This window comes from Gallinula chloropus (assembly GCF_964237585.1).
Source record: "Gallinula chloropus genome assembly, chromosome: 2".
In the NCBI taxonomy this organism is placed as follows: Eukaryota; Metazoa; Chordata; class Aves; order Gruiformes; family Rallidae; genus Gallinula; species Gallinula chloropus.
This window is the reverse complement of record NC_140086.1, coordinates 66588826-66608636: the sequence shown is the minus strand read 5'-3', so window position 1 is coordinate 66608636 and position 19811 is coordinate 66588826. Positions and strand designations below refer to the sequence as shown.

General features: G+C 40.9%; 1 protein-coding gene across 1 annotated transcript in view; it reads left to right on the top strand.

The window, feature by feature from the left end:
- The window catches only part of GABBR2 (gamma-aminobutyric acid type B receptor subunit 2), a gene marked incomplete at both ends in the record, with an annotated part of 476157 nt that overhangs the window by 268957 nt on the left and 187389 nt on the right, over positions 1-19811 (top strand). The window contains one exon of the mRNA XM_084260450.1: positions 6011-6071. Coding sequence (XP_084116576.1) covers positions 6011-6071 — 61 coding nt within the window. The remainder of the gene's footprint in view (positions 1-6010; positions 6072-19811) is intronic.

Genomic DNA, 19811 nt, shown 5'->3' with positions numbered 1-19811 from the left:
CTTCATTATGAGGGAGGTGAGACACAGGAACAGGTTTCCCGGAAATGTGGTGGAGGCCCCATCCCTGGAGGCATCCAATGTCAGGCTTGATGAAGCTCTGAGCAACCTGATCGCGTAAAGATGTCCCTGCTTACTGCAGGGGGTTTGGACTAGATGACCTTTAAAGGTCTCTTCTGACCTAATGCATTCTGTGAATCTATGATTCTGGTTAAATGGGCCACTACAAATCATGCAGGGGCCTGATGAATGCTGAGCTACCACTAGGTATGTGTAGGACTGTGCAGCAAGGACCAGCATGAGAGGGCAATACCTGCCCTTTGGGTGTAAGCAAGCCCTTTGGTTTGCTGTCTCGTGATGCTTTATCTTCCTTGGCTCCTACTTTTTATGGGACTTAGTCCAATAAAGGCACTATGGGATCAGAAGTACAGCTTGATTTCAGCAAATGTCACAGAACTTAAAAGGACACTTTTAATGGTATGTTCATTATTCTTTGACAATAATGCACTGTGGTTTAAATTCAAAATATACCTTCATTTGCCTTCATTATCCCACCACAAGCACTTATTTAAATGCTGTACTTTATATTAAATATCCAACTAAGGAACCTCAAAAGTGACTGAGGGTTCATTTTTGGAAAAAAATTCTGACAATTACTTTTGGAACCGATTTGAGTGTGTAGGCTGAGGCATTTCAGCTAAAGCCACTGGGGATAAACACTGCTGGTTTGGGAGGTATCTTGCCTGTAGGGCAGAGTCCCAGATTACTGGGCAGTGAAGTGAAACTGAGGCAGTGCCCTGAAATGTGTTGACCCATTAGAAAATGCTCGGGGAACATGCATCCTGTGACATTTAGCTGTCTTGCACCCAGCTATAATGTGTGTGTCAAGATATTCATGATATCTCTTCTCATGAAGAGGTATTTGTGTTATTAGTTTAGCTTGAATATATAATTATGATGTTTTAAATTGACAGTAAGATGCTGAGTATAAGCTGAGTATATAATAATAATTTAAATAAATAAATAAATGTTTGGCACCATGTGGGAGGAACACTGTTGGAGAAGGAAGCAAGCATGGTCTAGAGCAGACCTTTTATGTATGTAGAATACTGAAAAATCACAGAAATAGCCTCTACTTATTTCTTTATGTGGTTGCTATATTTGAGACACTTTGCAGAAGAAAATACCCAGTAAATGAAATGATGGTCAAAGTGCAGACCTGGCCCTAAGAGATCAACTAAGAATCTTCTGAGCTCTGGTTTTATTGACTGACAAAGAAAGCTTAAAGACATGAATGAAAAAAATGTGTTGGCTGTAGGGTTTGGTGTATGAGGAATGAGAGGATTCTAACTTTGGCATGGGCCTGTATCCAAAGCTGAGTAGTAATACTGTCAGTGATGATGCAAAGAAACTTCTAATAAGTACTAGTGCTCTGCAGCTCAAAAAGAGCTTATTGGCATTTTCATAGTATGGCAAAGTTAACTGCTTTCTATCCACCAGGAAAACAAATAGTGTGTCATAATCAGCTGCTCCCAAGTATCGAAATATTCCCCCATAAAGTCAGGGGAAGTCCCATGTCTAAAACAATGCTAATGTTGGCCAAACTTTTGTGAGTGCAAATGGATGATTGTTGTGGAATTCTTATTCTGATCACCAATAAAAAAAAGGCAAGAAGGAGGACCCAGGAAATCAAAGGCCAGTCAGACTGACCTCATCCCTGGAAAGGTGATGGAACAGTTTATTCTGGAGGTCATCAATACGCATATGGAGGAAAAGGCTATTGGGGGTTTCCAACATGGTTTTACCAGGGGGAATCATGCCTGACCAATCTGATAGCTCTCTAGGACAGCATGACCAGCTGGGTAGATGGAGGGAGAGCTGTGAATGTACCTTGACTTCAGAAAGGCTTTTGATGCTGCCTGTCATAGCATCCTCATAAACAAGCTCAGGAAGTGTGGGTTGGAGGAATGGACAGTGAGGGGGGCTGAGAACTGGCTGAATGCCAGGGCTCAGAGGCCTGTGATAAACGGTGCAGAGTCTAGTTGGAGGCTTGTAGCCAGTGGTGTGCCCCGCAGGTCAGTGCTTGGTCCAGTCCAATGTATTCATCAGTGAGCTGGGGGAGGAGACAGAATGTACTGTCAGCAGGTTTGCTGGTGGTACAAAACTGGGAGGAGTGGTGACACACCAGAAGGCTGTCCTGCCATTCAGTGAGACCCGGACAGACTGGAGAGTTGGGTGGAGAAACACCTAATGATGTTCAACAAGAGCAAGTGCACCTAGTGAGGAGCAACCCCAGGCACCAGTGCAGGTTAAGCGTTGGTCTGCTGGGGAGCAGTGCTGCAGAGAAGGACCTGTGAGGAGAAGGACCTGTGAGTCTTGGTGGACAGAAAGATCTCCATATGAGCCAGCAGTGTGGTCTTGTGGCCAAGGTGGCCTGTGGTACCTTGGAATGCATTAAGAGCATGGCCAGCAGGTCGAGGGAGTTTATCCTCCCCCTCTACTCAGCCCTGGTGTGGCAACATCTGGAATTCTTGTTTCCAGTTCTGGGATCACCAATTTAAGAAAGACAGGGAACTGTTGGAGAGAGCCCAATGGAGGGCTAAAGAGATGGTGAGGGGACTGGAGCATCTCCCTTATGAGGAAAGGCTGAGAGAACTAGGGTTGTTTAGCCTGGAGAAGAGAAGACTAAGAGGGGATCTTCTCAGTGCTTATAAATATATTAAAGGCTGGATGTCTGGAGGATGGGGCCATACTCTTCTCAATGGTGTCTAGTTGACAGGACAAGGTTCAATGGGCACAAACTGGAACACAGGAAGTTCCATCTGAACATGAAGAAAAACTTCACTTTGAGGGTGACAGAGCGCTGACACAGGCTGTCCAAAGAGGTTGTGGAGTCTCCATCTCTGGAAATACTCAATACCCACCTGGATATGATCCTGCGCAACCTTGTCTAGGTGATCCTGCCCTAGCAGGCAGATTGAACTAGATGATCTCGAGGTCCCTTCCAACAACCCCTACTATTCAATGAATTTGTGATTGGTGCCTTAAGGAATGTCAATTCCAGAAAAAAAGATGAGGATTGTACATCCAGGCAGGGCAGAGATTGTCTTTTTAGTAATGGTATAAAGCACAGTTATGCGGCATAACAAAGTGCATATGAACAGGAGGGAAATCAACGTTAGGCTTGTAAAACAGAGCTCACAGACAGTATGCAGAAGAAACAAGGTGATGGCATCCTTCTGTGTGTCAGCTGTGAGACTGACACTGTTAAAGCATTTGGTCCAGTTCTGTTTTTCATTTGTAAAGGACATTGAAGGAGTGTAGCTTTTGGAGAAAAACAACCTGAATACTGCAGCAGGAACACTATGTCCGTGTCTGCTCTGGGCTACCTAAAGCCCCAGTGAAAATCTGGGAGTGCTTTCTCACCCAGCACACAGGAATTTTGGAGTCTTGAGGGGTTTAAGGTGCTTGAGACTCTGTAGCTACTTGTCACATGTTATTATGAAGCAGCATGTTCCCGAGGAGCAGAGAACCAAGCAGTAACTGCAGCTACACTTGCAGCTTGGATGCCCGAGTAGTAAATATGTACTGTCATGGATTTACTAGAGATTTCTGCTTCAGGGCTTCTTGCTGATATCTTTTTTTTTGTTGGTTGTACCCTTGAAAACAGTTTTATTCATTGGATTATGCAGGGAATAAACAGCCAGCTTCAATTTCTCAACAATTGTTTTTATCCCCCTCTTAGTAACCGTATGTGTGACATACAGACGCTGTAGTTTTTCAACAATACCCAGGACAATGTCAGAACTCATGAAATAGTATTAAGAAATTTTTATTCCTTTTAATAATCAACTTGACACTTTAGCATTTCCCAGTAAGATTTAATGAAAGTAAAACACTCTGACTGAATAATTTTGCAGATAACAAGAACATTTTCACATGAGTTGTTCCATAACTTTCATCACCATAATCCATATCTTTATTTATTTACTTCTTAGATCAGTAGAAGTCTCAAATTTTTACACAGGGGAAGTCATTGAACAGAAATACTTCTAAATCTATACCTCTCTTTATATTTTAAATCCATATTTTTACTTTTTTTTTTACCTGATTTATGTTTTGTTGACAGTTCCAGAACATATCAGTGAGAATGTATGTGTTTATCTCTAGTCAGCAGATGCATGTGGCATATGTCTGTCCTGCTGAATGATAAAAATGTGGGTGACTTTACAAGAAGTGATGATGATAATACTGCAAACCAGTTGTACTTGGTATCTAGAAGATTTCATGAGCTGGTGTGTTATGGTATTGATAATAGTTGATAATCATAGATGACTGTCATCACAGTTGATAGCAGTGATACTTGCTGTATATTTGTCTATAAATAAGGACTCTAGTAGACTACAATTTACAGTCCTGTTATCTTGTAATAAAAGAATAAGAGGAGACAGAGTTAAAGTGAAAGGCAATCCATATAAAATAAAATTTAAAAAATAGTTTTTCCATTTAGTGAAATCTTTTAGCTCTAGAAATCTCTGACAGAGGTCACAGAACCAAGAACTTAGCAAGGTTAAGACTGGATTGATCATATATCTATCTGTGTCGCAAGCGATACTTATATAGCACCTTTACAGCTTGAGTATTTTCTACTGGTTTTACTTAAACCAAGTAGCCAAGTGCATTATGATTATCTTCAAACAAATGAAGGGATATTAAATGCTACTTCTCCAAACTGAAGGAGATCTGGATGAAAGCTGCTAAGGTGCACACAAACGTTTTATGCTCTCTCCTGGAGTTGTGCTAGCAAGCACTAGATGAGGTTTAGCTCAGCTGGATTTCAGGAGGAGCACCTCCTGTGCCCTTCTGCAGCTGTCACCAACGTCTCTCCCTACACCAGCACTCATTTCTCTTGCTCTCTTTGTCACAGTTTTGGGGCGGGGGGGTTGGCTTTCACTGCTTGCGCTTGTTGAAGGGTGTAGTCTTCTATGTATGGAAGGGAAATGTTGCCTTGTGGCTTGCAGGAACCCCGTGGGGTGTGTGTGCTGTACTGCCGGTCCGTTGAGTGGTTCCTTGCAGGGGCCTGATTCAGATGGCTGCCTTCAGTACCATCCCTTAGTGACCAGAAGGGGTTACACAAAAAGGGGCTGGCTTGCCCGGAGAAATGTATTGTAGCCTTGCATGCTTATTGTTTGGTTTCTCTTATCCTGATATCTGCTAAAACCAAGATTCATGGAGAGGATAACGACCCAGCAACTGAAACAGCAACTGATACTAAGGACACTCAGCGCCCCACTGCAGGTTCAAAATACTAAAAGTACATCTTAGCGTAAATGAATGAAAACCTCCTCTTTCATACTCAGTCACGAAATAGCTGAAGTAAGGGAGAAACTTAACAAGAACTCCTCTTCATTTAAAGTCGGGGAAATGGGATGAAATGTGGGAGTAATTTGCTAGGGATATGTGAGGAGGTTTCAGCCTTCAGTGACCATTATTTTGAAGAGTTACCACGTGTAGCACAGCAAAGGCATTGTATTTAAAAAGAATAGTGGGATGTCTGTGCTGACACAGTACAAAACCAAGCCACAAAAGCTCCATAATCGTTGATTTAAGTAGATAATAGCACAGTTTGGAGAACAATATGAAGAACGAAATGGGCAATCATTTTCTTGTGTGATCTTTGCTAGCTTTTAGATATCTGTGATAAAAACTGTGGCACAGTGAAAATCGGTTGTTTGCCTATCATCACCTGAGATTCAGTAAGTTACTGCCTTTATCCTACCACCATTTCCATCCATGAAAAGTGGGTGACAACGCAGGTCAACTTTCTAAGGCCATTTGAAGTCTGTGGAAGAAAGCTTTAAGGAGGTGTTTCTGAGTTATTTTAAGTTTGGTTGAATCAGCTCTCTTCAAAGTTTAAACCTTTCATGGGTAATTTTAATAATGAATAGAAAACAATTGTGATGCTAATGAAACTATTTATAAAACTTTAAAAGTATTTATTTCTTTTATTTAGGGTCAAGTTGTTTTCAGAAATGGAGAGAGGATGGGGACCATCAAATTTACACAATTCCAAGGTAAGTTGCAAACAATTTAATTTTCATCATAATTATGTATGTTGTTTCAAACTTGTCTATCAGATACATTTATTTCAGGATGTTTTAAATATGTAAAATTCTTTTGAAAAAAAAACTGCTTGGAGGATGCAGGAAGATAATTAGAAAGTTTCCTTACCTGTTTAAAATACTGTATTTTGAACCCTGAGCGTTCTCAGTTATTCCCAGAAATTTTTCTAAAAAAAATCCACATACTTGTAAAAACTGCTGTAGATCTATAACAGCCAACAGCTGTCAGAAAAACTGCACTGGTCAGCTAAGTATCCACTTCTGAATGCAGTTGTTCGAACCTGAAGAGGAACTTAGGGAAGAGTTTTGCTGTTAAGCTCTTCGAAGCCAGTGTTTGTGCTCTCTGAAGGCTCGCTTTTGACATTCCACAACTGCTTGCTAAGAGTCGCTTCAGGAGTCAGCCCCTCAGCGTGCAGAGGACACAAGCTGCTGACCCCGTCCCTCGGAGGCAAGACACGGCACAGTGCGGCCTGCCAAGCCTGCTGCATCCTCTCGAGCCTAAGCAGCTCCCGCTGGGAATGGTCTCGGCAGCAGAGGCTGCGAACGCATCTGTGGGGATTTGTCAAGGGTCATTTGGGGCCAGGACAAGGTGCTTGCCTGGGAGAGTTTTCTGCAGGAGTGGTGGCTCAGAGAGAACACGTTATAATTGTTTCTGTGGTTTATAGAGCGCAATTCCTGTGTTTGTTCCTAGGCTGAGGTGAAACCAGGGATGGTAACAGTCGGGTGGTCTCGTGAGAGTAGTAGTGAGAAAGCTGGCAAAGCCTTTTCAGACAATTCAGATGCTTGCACTCCCTTTGTCTTCGGGAGATCACTTTAAATATAATCTTGCTGACCAAGTTAAAAAGGCTCATCCTTTAAGCAGAAGTTGTCTGCTCTGTGGGCATTGTTATTAATGAACAGCAATGCACCTGAGGGGATCTGTTACTCATTCCAATTTACTCAAGCAATCTTTGGGATTGCTTTTGCCTTCACGACTATAACTGATGCTATTAACTCATGTTCCCTGAAGCATTTCTGCCCACTAAAACTTTACGGACGTCATCTCATGATAATATGACTTAGAAATTCTTGCTCAACGCTGATGATAAACATAGATCTATTTCTCTCCTCCTTTCCCCCTCCTCATTTTTTTGTAGTAGTTTTTACAACCACATGAAAGAATCATGAGAAAATATTATAAGTGATTTTTCAAGAGCTGTTTATTCCTCAGAAGTCTGAAGGAGTCCTTATGCATTATACCTAAGTCAGCTGAATGTACCGTTCTAGGGCATCTGGACAAGGAGGAATTTGGCACATTCCCACTGAGCATTAAGGATGTGATTTGGAATCACGGAGAGGTGCAACATGTGTTTTTTGAACTAATCTGTAGAAGCAATAGAAGGCCGGGATAGCTGATTTTATAGATTTTTATTTCCAACTACTCACACTGAGTTTTCTTTATGTTTTCAGTTCCACATCAGATCCTATTTAACACCAATGGTTTTACCATCAGCTGAAGTACTGTTTGGTCAGTAAGAATGTAGGAGACAGCCGCCCTTTTCCATTTCCCTGCAAATCAAAATTACTATTTCAGAACTGGTTCAGTCACATACTTGGGATTTTTATCATCAGCCAAAGGTTTCCAGGTAACATACAGAAAAAGAAATAACCCCAGATCCTATAGAATATCTCTCATGCAAGCAATTATCTGTCAGCACATCTGAAGCCTGATCTTAAGTTCTTCTTGAGTTTCTTACCAATTTTGGAAATAATGTACAAAAATGTATGAGAAATTGATATAAGGAGCAGTATAACAACATAGTTGAAAGGCATCTATTTTTTTCTTTTTTTAACTTCAAATGATTTTCTATAATCATTTTCCCCCTGTTCTTTCATGGCTACTGTTTTATACAAGGCTTTTATGTTCAATACTTGCAGTATAATTGTAGAAAGTATTAATTTGTTCAAAAGAATCCTTTATTAGTTAGGAAGCTTTCTGAAACGTTCACATTAACTTTTAATAAATCTTGGACTATTGGGGAAGTTCCTAATAATTGAAAGAATTTAATTAAATCCAGTACTTGAATTGGCAAATGGGCTTTTCCTTTGTAATTATAGCTGTTATGTGCTATCAAGCTTGAGACAGATATAGAGCTCACTTGTAAAACATTTATATTTTTTTAGAATATGATACAAATCTTGATGATTTCTAGGAAAAAATAAAATAATGACCACATCAAACATGCCTTATAAATGCTTTTATGAGATGAATGGCATATGTTAAATGAATTATTAGCTAATTATCCAAGTGGAATAATCTGGAATCATCAGTTTTAGTGTTCTATACCTCGAGAGTCATTTTTTCATTTACACTGGTTTATAGCTTTGTTAATGTGAATGAAAATACACAGGTATCACAAGTAGTTGAGTGCAGAAGAGTAAAACAGGTGAATAGGTAGTCGTCTATCAGAAGTAGGATTCCTTGGCAAAAAACACCATTCCTCACTTGCCAGGGGAGAATATTGGCTGGGTAGACTCTGGAGCTTCATTTTATGTTCTTTCCTGGAAACTTTTCTGCTAATGAGACTATCTGCAAACATTTTGGCTATGGAAGAAGCAGCCAGCCATGTCTGCCAGAGGCAAGGGAGAACCAGCCTGTGAGGGTTCAGAGGGCAACTGCATTATGCCTGACAAACTTTGATGAAATTTTGAATCTAGGAACAGTTTTTCCCAAACTCAGGCTAGTCAGCCCCCTTTCTCAGCTTCTGTGCAGCCTGTTAGTTTTGCAAGTGGTCAAACAGATGGTGCCAGAGATAGCTGTGACCGAGCTACTTACTGCTTTATAGATCATGAATACCACCAGCAATGATTTAGTATGCAGCAAAGGACACAAAGCACATGTAACAGCCTTTTCTTCCCCTACCTTACTGGCAAATAAAGAGCAGTCTGTCAGTCTAGCTCAAATATCCAAGAGATGTTTGAAGCTGGCATCCTTCCGAATGAATGGCAGGTTTTTCCACGGGTGACTATTCTAATTGTCAAGCATGCAGCTGAAGTAGATGGCCAAAGTCTTTTGGCTAGTGAGAACTGGAAGAGGGACCTGGCAACTGCTGTGTGCCTATCAAGGAGCTGGGAGGGCAGTAACAAAACTGAGACTATAGATTTCTGAGATACAGGAGGCTGCAAGAACTGATACATACCTGTCCTTCAAAGTGTTTCACCTTGGTAGACCTTTTCTGGTTCATCTGACTGGAGCCTAAAAGGCACCTTGCTTTCAGTTGTATTCCTGTTTCCAAGGTACAGTCCTCAAAGGGTGTGCCTTAAATCTGGAGTCACTGAATATTGTCATTTCTGATTAGGAAGATGAACTAGAATGTGTAATTATCAAATGTACAGTGGTATCTGAGGGAGCCAGCAAGCACAAGGGAGACTAGGCAAGGATTGAGAAAAATATTAACAAATTGAAGAAGCAATCAGGAAGAAACAGAATACAGTTTATTTAGGTCAAATTCCTGGTGGTACATTGGGAATAAAACACTGTACAAATACTGTGAACAATTCACCAGGACATAGTTATACATAAGAAGAACTAAGGGTTGCAGTGTGTCATGGGCCAAACATAAACAAGCAAAAGCATGAGGAGAAAAAAGTCTGTACTGTGATGTGTAAATAACAGTACCCTTTTAGTCTACCCAGTGCCAAAAGGCTACAGCTAACTACTGTGTCCAGCGCTGACTTAAAGGAAGCATGTAAAGATAACAGAAGATCAAACGAAAAAAATCTAGGCTGCTCAGAGAAGATGGTAGAAATATGAGACAACTGTCACTAAATGTTTACATGTCCTGCCCTCAGCAGCTGCCTGAGAAGTAAGGGATTTAAATAGTAGCTGTGAAGATCTGAGCCAAATACTAAGAAAAACTTTCTAATGAAAAGGGTATTTAAACTCTGCGTGGTGCATGAAACTTCTGCCTCTAGAAGTGTTGAAGAAAAAGTTAGACAGACCTCTGAAGTGGTGTAGATGAATTCATTGTGCCTTGAGACAAACAGATGACTTACTGCTTCTTGAGGTCTCTGCCAGACCAGCTGTATTTTGTTTCGAGCTACCGCTCCTCTGCAGTGTCTGTTACAAGATTCTGACACTCTGTTTACAAGTACTCATCCACTGTATGCTACCAATGCCATTTGTTCTATTTCTTTTAATTGTTTCCAGTATGAAACATAGGATAATTGTGAAGCCCTAGACTGGCTGTTAGATTATTTGTAAGGAGGAAACATAGATTTAATTGCTTTTCCAACAATGGTAATGGTTTGGTGTTTTCCTTTAAATCCAATGTATTATTTGAATGTGAGATGCTTAAGTAATCTTTGGGGCTTGGATCCCTCGTGCAAGTGAGGATCATCACTACTGATAGGTTATTATGTCACACGCTCTCATCCTTCGTCTTCCGGTCTGTCAGTTTTGATTATTTTTTCGATGTTGCACAAAACTTCTAGCAGGACAAATAGTGAAAGTCATTATCCAGACATATATATATTGTATGGTCATAAATAGAAAGAAATTAAATTTACAGTTCTCCTCAGTCAGAAAGTGAATTAAAGATGGGATTTCCCAAGTATATGGTGACTCTTCTAATAATTTTTCTCTAAATAGGTACTATATGAAAGGGAAGTGCTGCACCTCCCCTTCTTCTGATGCACTGTAAAGAAGGGATTCCTGATAAGTTCCTGACAGAAAGGAGTGATTCCTCTCCAACATACACACACAAACACACACATTAAAAAGAGAAAGTGCTGATAGTTCAGAAGTCTATCATTTACCTCCTGAGCATCCCCAAATAGAAAAGTGAAACTTATATTTGCCTGTAGCAGTGGAGTTTAGTGTGCAGAGGTTTTGTAGTTTCAGTGCCTAAAGATGCAAGACTTGAAAACCCATTTGAATCTAACCATAATTATTTGTATGTCTGTACTTCACGAATAGCGGCATTAGGTCAGATAACAAGCTCCATCCAGCTCAGTATCCACTTGGTAATGGGTACGGAGGGAAGGATATGACATATGCCAGTTATGTGTGTCTTCATCAGAACAGGCATATATAGAATTATATATTCTCTGCCGTGTGCTCTGAGTTCCCAAAGGCAAGTGTTTTCATGACTTCTGAAGCTGGAGGGTGTCTTTGGACCATCAGGTTTAACAGTCGCATGTGGATTTATCCTCTCTTCAGTTTGTTGTATCTTTCATGAATCCGTTTGTACTTTTGGCCTTCAACATATCCAGTGGCAATGAATTTTGCAAAATAATTATGTGTGTAACAACTAAAGCCCTTCCATCTGTTTGTTTGTCTGTTTTAAACTAGCTAGCTCACAATTTCATCGGGCATACCCTGTGTCTTGGAATGTGAGAGGCAATGAATAATTGCGTCTTACTATCTTTTCTCATGTCATTCATGTTTTACCCAGCTCCCATCAAGAGCAAATTGAGCATTTTGGTAGGGAACTTTTCCTTTGGGAGCACGGCCATGGGAGACCACAGCTTTGCAGATAGCAGCCTTCAAGCTGGCTATTTTAACGCTAGCTGTGTACTTCTGTACCATCCAAAGTTGCAGTAAACAAGGCAAGAGTGGTTGGGAAGAATCAGACTCCTTATTTTGCCCCAGGCAAGAAAGGCAGGCACGTGTGAGGAGCAGGGGAGACCTATTTGTTGCCTGTGTTTTATAGAGCAGTTCATCCCTCGAGAAATGGTTTGGAATGTGCAAGTAATTATTACTTGGACAACCACACACGGTATAGAAATAACTGTGGGTTTTATAGGATTCCACTTCAGTTCATCCAGCATACTCTGAGGCATGAAGTGTTCCATAGGAACTGATAAGTCTCTGTCACTAATTTGTACAAAGGTGTCTTGGGGGCTATCTTAAAACCATGGACCAAGTTTCAAAAGTAGCAGCAAAGAAAAAAAAGTTGGAAAACAGCAGAAAATAGTGTCTGCCAGTTTGAAGTATCCATCTCTAGAAAGTTGAGAGATTAGTACCCCACTGAAGAAATGCTGTCTGATAAGGACCTAAAAGAATTGTCAGCTGTCTCCTCCTGAACTCTCCTGCTTTTACTGCAATTTAAAAAAATATGTATTTTTTTACGATCAGTATTCAGAATCCTACCTCTGCTAGAGTTACCTTGTTCAAATGTTTCATCTCAGGTGAAGTACAATGCTGTCCCACCTTTTCACCACCCAGTCCTCCCCACCTTTTGAAGAGAGGCAGTCTCTATCTCTCGGGCTGCAGAGCCACCCCAACCTGCTGCTCTCTGCAGAGCTGTGTGCTGGCACGTCTCTCCTCTCAACATCTCAGAGAGACAATTTTTTTTCTGGAAGGAGTTGTCATACAGCTTCTACAGAGGGATGCAAAGAGCCAGAAGACTTACGAGAAATCCGTCAGATCCTGGTATCTTTTATGGGAAAGTTTTTCATTTGACATAATTAATAGAGAATGCAGACTATTGCAATGACATTGTCCCTAACCTGTAGTTCAAATATTTCCCCAAGAGATACAAACCCATGGAATAGAACAACTTTAATTCTTAAGGAACGGAAAAGGAGAAAATTAAGTTGATCTAGGTCACTAGAAGGACATAGATTTATTACCTGACATTGCAGCATTTGAACAGACAAAACCAGAATATTGTTTAGTAGAGCACCATGGAAAGGTTTGTGTAGTTGTAGGCTAGTGGTACTGAGAGACAGTTCTAACGCCTGACAGGTCTCTTAAGTTGAGGGAATTTTATAACAAAGAGTATTCGAAAAAAATTTCCTTTCGCCAGCTACTTCTGGAGTGGTAGGCAGTGTTATCAGTGTTGTGAGAAAACAAAGATGATGGGCAGACCTATCACAGATAAGGGAGATGAAGAAGGGACGCTTCTTAAAAAACAGCAAAGGCGGGTTTGCTCACTGTGTAGGTGACCGAAGGCAGCTGTGAATCATATGCTGCAGACTTCACACACACATTGGTGCTAAACCTTTGAGAGCCCAGGAACAATGTTAATCCAGGTATTACCTCCTTATTAAGGGTACACAGGGACTGAATTGCTTTTCAAATATACTAGTCCCCCTTTTTGCATCCTAATCATGGTTTCGGTTTGTTCTGTCATTAGAAGTGCTAATTTAATGTCAAGTCATAGCTGATCATGCAGTCATTGTATTGGCACCTTGTTCTCTGAGCTGACATTTAGCTTCTGTAAAAACAATCTGTTTTAATACATAATCACTGGAAGGTAGTTCACAAATTAAAGAATTCTGATTCTGTAAACGTGGCAATAGAAAATGAGCACATGTAGTTAATAGATTTAGGAGGAGAAAAACTTGTGAATTTTGTTTCTAAACGACCTTACGTAGCAGTCTACAACAGCACGGGTGTCATTTTCTGTCTTGAATCATGTTATTTAAAATAACTGTATTAAACTTGTTGTGCTTCTGTGATAAGCATATCTCTGTTTACTCTCAGTGTATCTTGCTGAGCTGCTTGAACAGGAATTTATCACCCTCCTTTTCAATAGAAACGAAGTGGGGATGCCAGTTCAGGGAACAGTAGCTTTTCATTTCTTTATTCCCACTGACAGTATAGACCCTTTGTAAGTCATATTAACTGACTGAGAGCAAGCTCAATTTCAGAGTCCGATCTTGCAGACTCTGAGAGTCAAAAAAACTACAGATATTTAGGACTTAGGCAAAACATCTTTAAAAAGCCTACTATGAACTCTAATGTCCCCTTGCCCCAGAACCAAAGGACTGAGTCATGCTTTTATGACACTTGAGTTTATTGGTTCAGAAATTGAAACCAAAGGGAGAACATGAATGTGGACTGTTGAGAAAAATGCCTGATTACAATTCCATCCATCTTGGTATTTGTTATCTTCAGGGGTGCATGTATATTTTTTTCCGTAAATGATTATGGAGGACAAAGGATGAATCCTTCATCAGTAAATTATTTCATTAGATTGATCTGGTACATCTACCTGTACAGAAGTGATTTCACCACAGATGATTTAGCAGTGATTTAGTTCAAACTACTGCCAGAATGAAAAATGAATTGAATTAATACTGTACATGTAAGAAACAGGGTCAGACAGAGGGATAGGGAACTGTCATTTGCACATAAACCCAAGCGCTAGTTTGTATGATCCCTAACTGCTGACACAGAGCTGTTGGATACCTCATTGTGCTCTCACTGTATTGCTCCCCACTTTATTTAACCTCTATGCCATGGACACATTTTTCCTCATTGAGCTGTTTTCTGCATATCCAAGTCAGAGCTATCCAGGCCATGTTTAATCTTGACAGACTGTGTACAGCCTTTACTGGTTAATCACTTGTATAGGACCACGTATGTATAATAATAAATTTCCTTTTATTTTGCCAGATTTGGGATTTTCCTGATCTAACTAGATGGGCTCAGAAGACCCACTTGACATGGGAAACACTGGCACAGCTGTCTGGTCAGTGGCTGGGCCACTGCAAATCATTTTGGGGCTACCAATAAGGGCTACTTTGAAGGAGGAGAAGAGCAATACCTCACTAAAAGGGTATCCTCTAAAGTCCTCCTGCATGGCTGCCCACCAGCTTTTGCACTGAGCAGGCAAATCCTTACCTCAATGGAAAGTATGCTGTGGTTCCCAAATTAGCAATACAGATCCCTAGTTCTGTCCATTTTAAAAGGCCAGGTTATTTATAGTGAGGCAAAGAGCTCCACATTCTGCCCTGAACAGTGTTGAAATGGAAAGCTGAGCACATCAGGGGAAGCAGGTACCTGTGCTCCTCAACCTGCATATCAGAAAGAATGAGGTATCTTGCGTAGAGAAACCCAAATCCTTGAGCAATCAACTTCCCTCCTTTACAAGATGGCTTGTACCACATAGGTTAGGGGATGGAGCCACAGAGAGTTTAGTGGCTTGCAGGGATGTTGCATATTCATAAAAGCTGGCAACTCCAGCAGGCCCTTGAATATGAAGCCCGTGCTGCTTGCATTTAGGAGGGAAAATAAGGAGATGTGCCCCGCACAGAGCAAGGAGAACTGAGCCTTCCTCTCATCCTGGCCCTTCAAAAGGTCAGTGCAGAAAGTGTTATAACACGAAGTGATTTTACCCTGACTTTGCTAATGTGACATTTGGAGCATGGTTGTTGTGGTCTCATGTGACAGCAGGCGAGTGTTGTGTTGTGTTAGTAAATGGCAGAGGACCTGATAGAGAGGAGGAAGTCGTTCACATGTTTAGTCTGTGCTTCCCCCCTCAAAAAGGAAAGACTACAAAAAGCCCCTGAAGTGTGAATCACAAAGGTCAGTAAATACATGAGGGGCTCATTGATTCAGAGAAGAGAGCAAAATTTTGGAAAAATCATTCATGGATTTTCACACCCAGAAAACATTAAGTTGGATTTAAGGTTGTGGTTGTAAACAGAAGCTATAGATCATCGAAAGCTTTTTAACTGCTCATATCCAGGTTTGATAAATTCAGCTGACAACCTGTATGATAACCTGCAGCGAAATGCTGGATTATTGCCTGTGTGTTACAGGTTCATTTTTCAGCACTGTAGGCTTCTTTTAATCACTGAAAGCCACCCAAGCCCAGGCAGCTTTAGGCTAGCTGATGATCACAGACTCACAGAATCATGGAATAGTCTGAGTTGTAAGGGACCCCAAAGACCATCTAGCTCTAACCCCCTGCCATGGGCAGGGACACTCTCCACTGCATCAGGTTCACCAAAGCCTCAGTCAACCTGGCCTTGAATACTGCCAGGGAGGGGGCAGCCACAGCTTTTCTGGGAAGTCTGTGCCAGCACCTCCCAAACTTTACAGTGGCAAATTTCTTCCTTATGCCTAAACCTACCCTCTTTTAGTTTAAACCAATCACCCCTGGTCCTACCACTCCTTGTACTTGTAAACAGCTGGTCTCCAACTTTCCCATAGGCCCCTTTAGGTACTGGAAGGCTGCAGTAAGTTCTCCCTGAAGCTGCCTTTTCTCCAGGCTGAACAAGCCCAACTCCCTCAGTCAGTCTTCACAGGAGAGGTGCTTCAGCCCTCTGTAGGGTCATCTTTATGGCTCTTCTCTGGGCTTGCTCCAACAGGTCCACATTCCTCTTATGCTGGGAACACCAGAGCTGGACAGAGTACTCCAGGTGGGGTCTCATGAGAGCAGAGCAGAGGGGTTGAATCGCTTCCCTTGACTTACTGTTCATGCTGGTTTTGATGCAGCCTGGGATAGGATTGGCTTTAGGGGCTGCAAGCACACATTGCCAGCTCATGTTGAGCTTCTTATCACCCAGCACCCTCAAGTCCTTCTCCTCAGGGCTACTTACAATCCATTCTTGACTCAGCCTATAGGTGTTCTTAGGATAGATAAAATCATGTGATAGCAAAAATCAGTAAAATCAGTAAAACTCAAACTGTGCTGGCTCTGGAATCAGTGGGATTTACAGAAGCATGGGATCTGGGAAGGATTCTGGGCTTGTATGTTATAAATACATAAATATGTATGTATATAAATATATATATAACTTGCATATCAAGTGACCTACTGATACCATGTACAACAGGATAAGTAAAAATTCTATCCCTCCCCTGGTTCTGTTTTGGACTTATGCTTCTTCTTCCCTTATTGATTCATATTTCAATTTTTTTTTTTCTTAATCCAAAGTTAATTTTTTTTTTTACCCCTCTATGATCTGTCTACATGTATGGAAGAGACTGACTAAATGGAAGAAATGCAAAAGATAAAATGTTAGGGGTAAAGATAACTGAGTGGTAAGACTTACATTTCAAAATCACACAGGCATTTTGAAATGCTACCCAAAATAGATTCTTCTCAAATGGAGCAAATCTGAAACCTAACTGTTTTGTAAGGTAGTCAGATAAATGCACCTCCCTCAGCTTCGTAACTGAAGACTTGAGCATGTAAGCAGTTTTCCAAGCTTTCCTCCCCTTAGACCTTTGTTGTGATTGACAAAGGAGATCTTGCCAGAATAATAAGGTTTCTTGCTCTTTTACTGAATTAAAAATGAAAAATGGTCTAGGTAGGAGCATTGCAAAGTTCCTCAGCTCTACCTTGCGGAATTTAGTGTTGAGACTTTCTTAATATGAGATCCTAAAAGGAAGAAAAGTTTATCTTAAATGATCTGTCAGGTTCAATTTATTTGTGGTAATTGGCCTGGGGCTCTCGTGTTTAGCAAAATCTTGGCTGTTCCTGCATGGGCAGAGAAGTTGGAAGAAAAAGCTCTTTTTGCTGCCTACAGATGCACCCTTACAAAGCAGTTAATCTAGCAGCCCTGGCAGGACTTCGTATCCCATAGGCCCACGGACAGATGCACTGGAACAACAGCTCTGGTTCTGCATACATCCCTCCTTGTGCTGGGCAGCAGATATTAGCAGAGAAGCACGCTGCCCCCTTCATGACAGATTTGAGGGATTACGTGCCGGGAATTAGCTTCCCACAGCGCTGCCATAGCCCAGCGTGGGCACCAGGGAGAAGGTGCACTCATCCCAGGGGCTGCTGTGAGGCGTCGCCTCTCGACATGCATCACAGTTGTGCTTGTTTGAACCCCAGAGTTTGCTTTCCTTTTCCTGAACTTCAGAGAACTGCAAGCTGCAGGTGAAAAGGATGGTGAGAGAAGAGATGATTTCTAGGCCCTAACAGGATCTGTTGCTTTGTGCTTTCACCAAGCCACACTAACACATAAAGAGCACATGTAAAAGTGGCTGGGCAGCATCCTTCATTGCAATACAATTATCTTCATGACTAATTTACAGTCATTCAAGCAGTATTCATTCCAGGTGGCATTTATATTCTCATGATTAGGATAAATTTAGGGTGAAATATTATGAAATTCTTTATTTAATAGTGGATATATTTCATTCGCTTATTTTTCTTTCATCTTCTTGACTTTGCAACTGTTATTAAAAACAAACAAAAAGGGGGGAGAGGGAGCAAGGGCATGAAATGTGACATTCACATATCATAAACCAAGTGCTTCAAAGTCAGCAAAGCTCACAAGTATTTTTTTCTCCTTCTACTCTTAACTATAAACTGACTAATGCTGAAAACCTCTAGCAATTGAAAAGTTACAAGCAGCTGAGGTAAGCTCATTCAAACTCCAGATGCAGGAACTGGAATACTCTATGCTGACAGACCCAATTTTAACTGGGTGAAAGATTAGGTCATAGAGTGGCTTTTAGTCACTTTGCATTAAGAAAGTGAAATCCTGTCCCTGTTTTACATTGCTCAGGATGGACAAGGAAACACAGAGTTGAAATGTTTCATAATGTTACTCTAATTCAGTCACATCGTTGCCCACTTCACATTTACAAATAGTTTCTTGACCAACATAGAAACAAGAAGGCTGCACAAAATGGGCAGGAAGGAAATAAAAACCACACGGCTCTCTGCATTTCCAGTTTGTCAGTCCTCTTGACACCAACTTCATTGGTGTCCTCTCAGAGCAGAGTACTGCTATAAAACCAGACCTTGAAAACCAAGTTCAATTCTTCCTTGGGTAAAAAAAGCTAAGAACTTTACGCTTGGCTAAATTTTATATAAAAAATAGTGATGCACATATACTGTTGTGTCAGCATAAACAATGCACTGTATGCCCTCTATCACCATCATGTCTGTATTTTCCAGTCTTTGTAGAGGGCCAGTAGCAATCAATTCATGAAATATCAGTAAACCCACTTGTGCTTAGACTAGAATATTGCCCTGTGTATTCCCTTTCCTCAGAGTATATGAAATTGCTGGGAATTGTCCTCATCTGAGACTTGTGAATTGCTGTTCAAGAAAATGCCTCTGATTACCTAAACAAAAAGATGTGGCTGCCTCATAAAGGTCCAAGATGGGAGGAAAACTTCCTGGCTCATACACGTGGAAGGTTTCCCTTCCTATGCTGCAATTTAGCTGTCATTCTTGAGGATGGGAATTTTGTCTCTAGTCCATAATTATGAGACTAGATAAAGATGTAAGGGAATATTTAGATTAAATGTCAGCCAAATCACTGGGTAACTCTACGTAACAGTCAGGCGGCAGAGCAAGCTGCCAGGGAGGTTATGCCATCCACTTTTCATTTTTTCAGAACAGGCTAGCCTTTTTTGCTACTAAAGATGATGTTAGATAATGAACCCTGATGGAGCGGCCAAGGACAAACAAAACTGAACAATAGATGTTTCTCCTTTTCATCTGGAATAATTCTAAAAATTGTACTGTTCTGTAGAAATCAATAGCTGATCTTTCAGATGGCTAAAATTCAATCAATAGATAAAATATAAGTGGAGCTGTATCACACTGAATTGGGTCAAATAGCATTGGAATTGGGTCAAGCCTTTAGGAATCCTTCCCTACTGTTGATTATAAGGAGCACACAAGGTTTTAAAACCAGCTTACTGATTTTAATCAGTAATAGCTTCTGGTATGATGAAATACTGCTGTGTATATAAATACTTTAATTAAACAGTGCTTTATGAAGGCGGTGTAGTTGTACTGTTGTAAACTCTGAGCCTGATCCAATGCAGTTCTAAGTAGATCGTGAAAAGTTCAGTTGGTTAGGTATTCAGGACTTCCAGCACCTTGTGCCATCAAACCTATAATCTGACAGACAATGCAAGAGACCTTGTTTTGGACATCGCTTAAAGGTTCATCTGGGGCTATAGTTGGTTTTAATTTTTAAGGTATTGTTTCACAACTTACT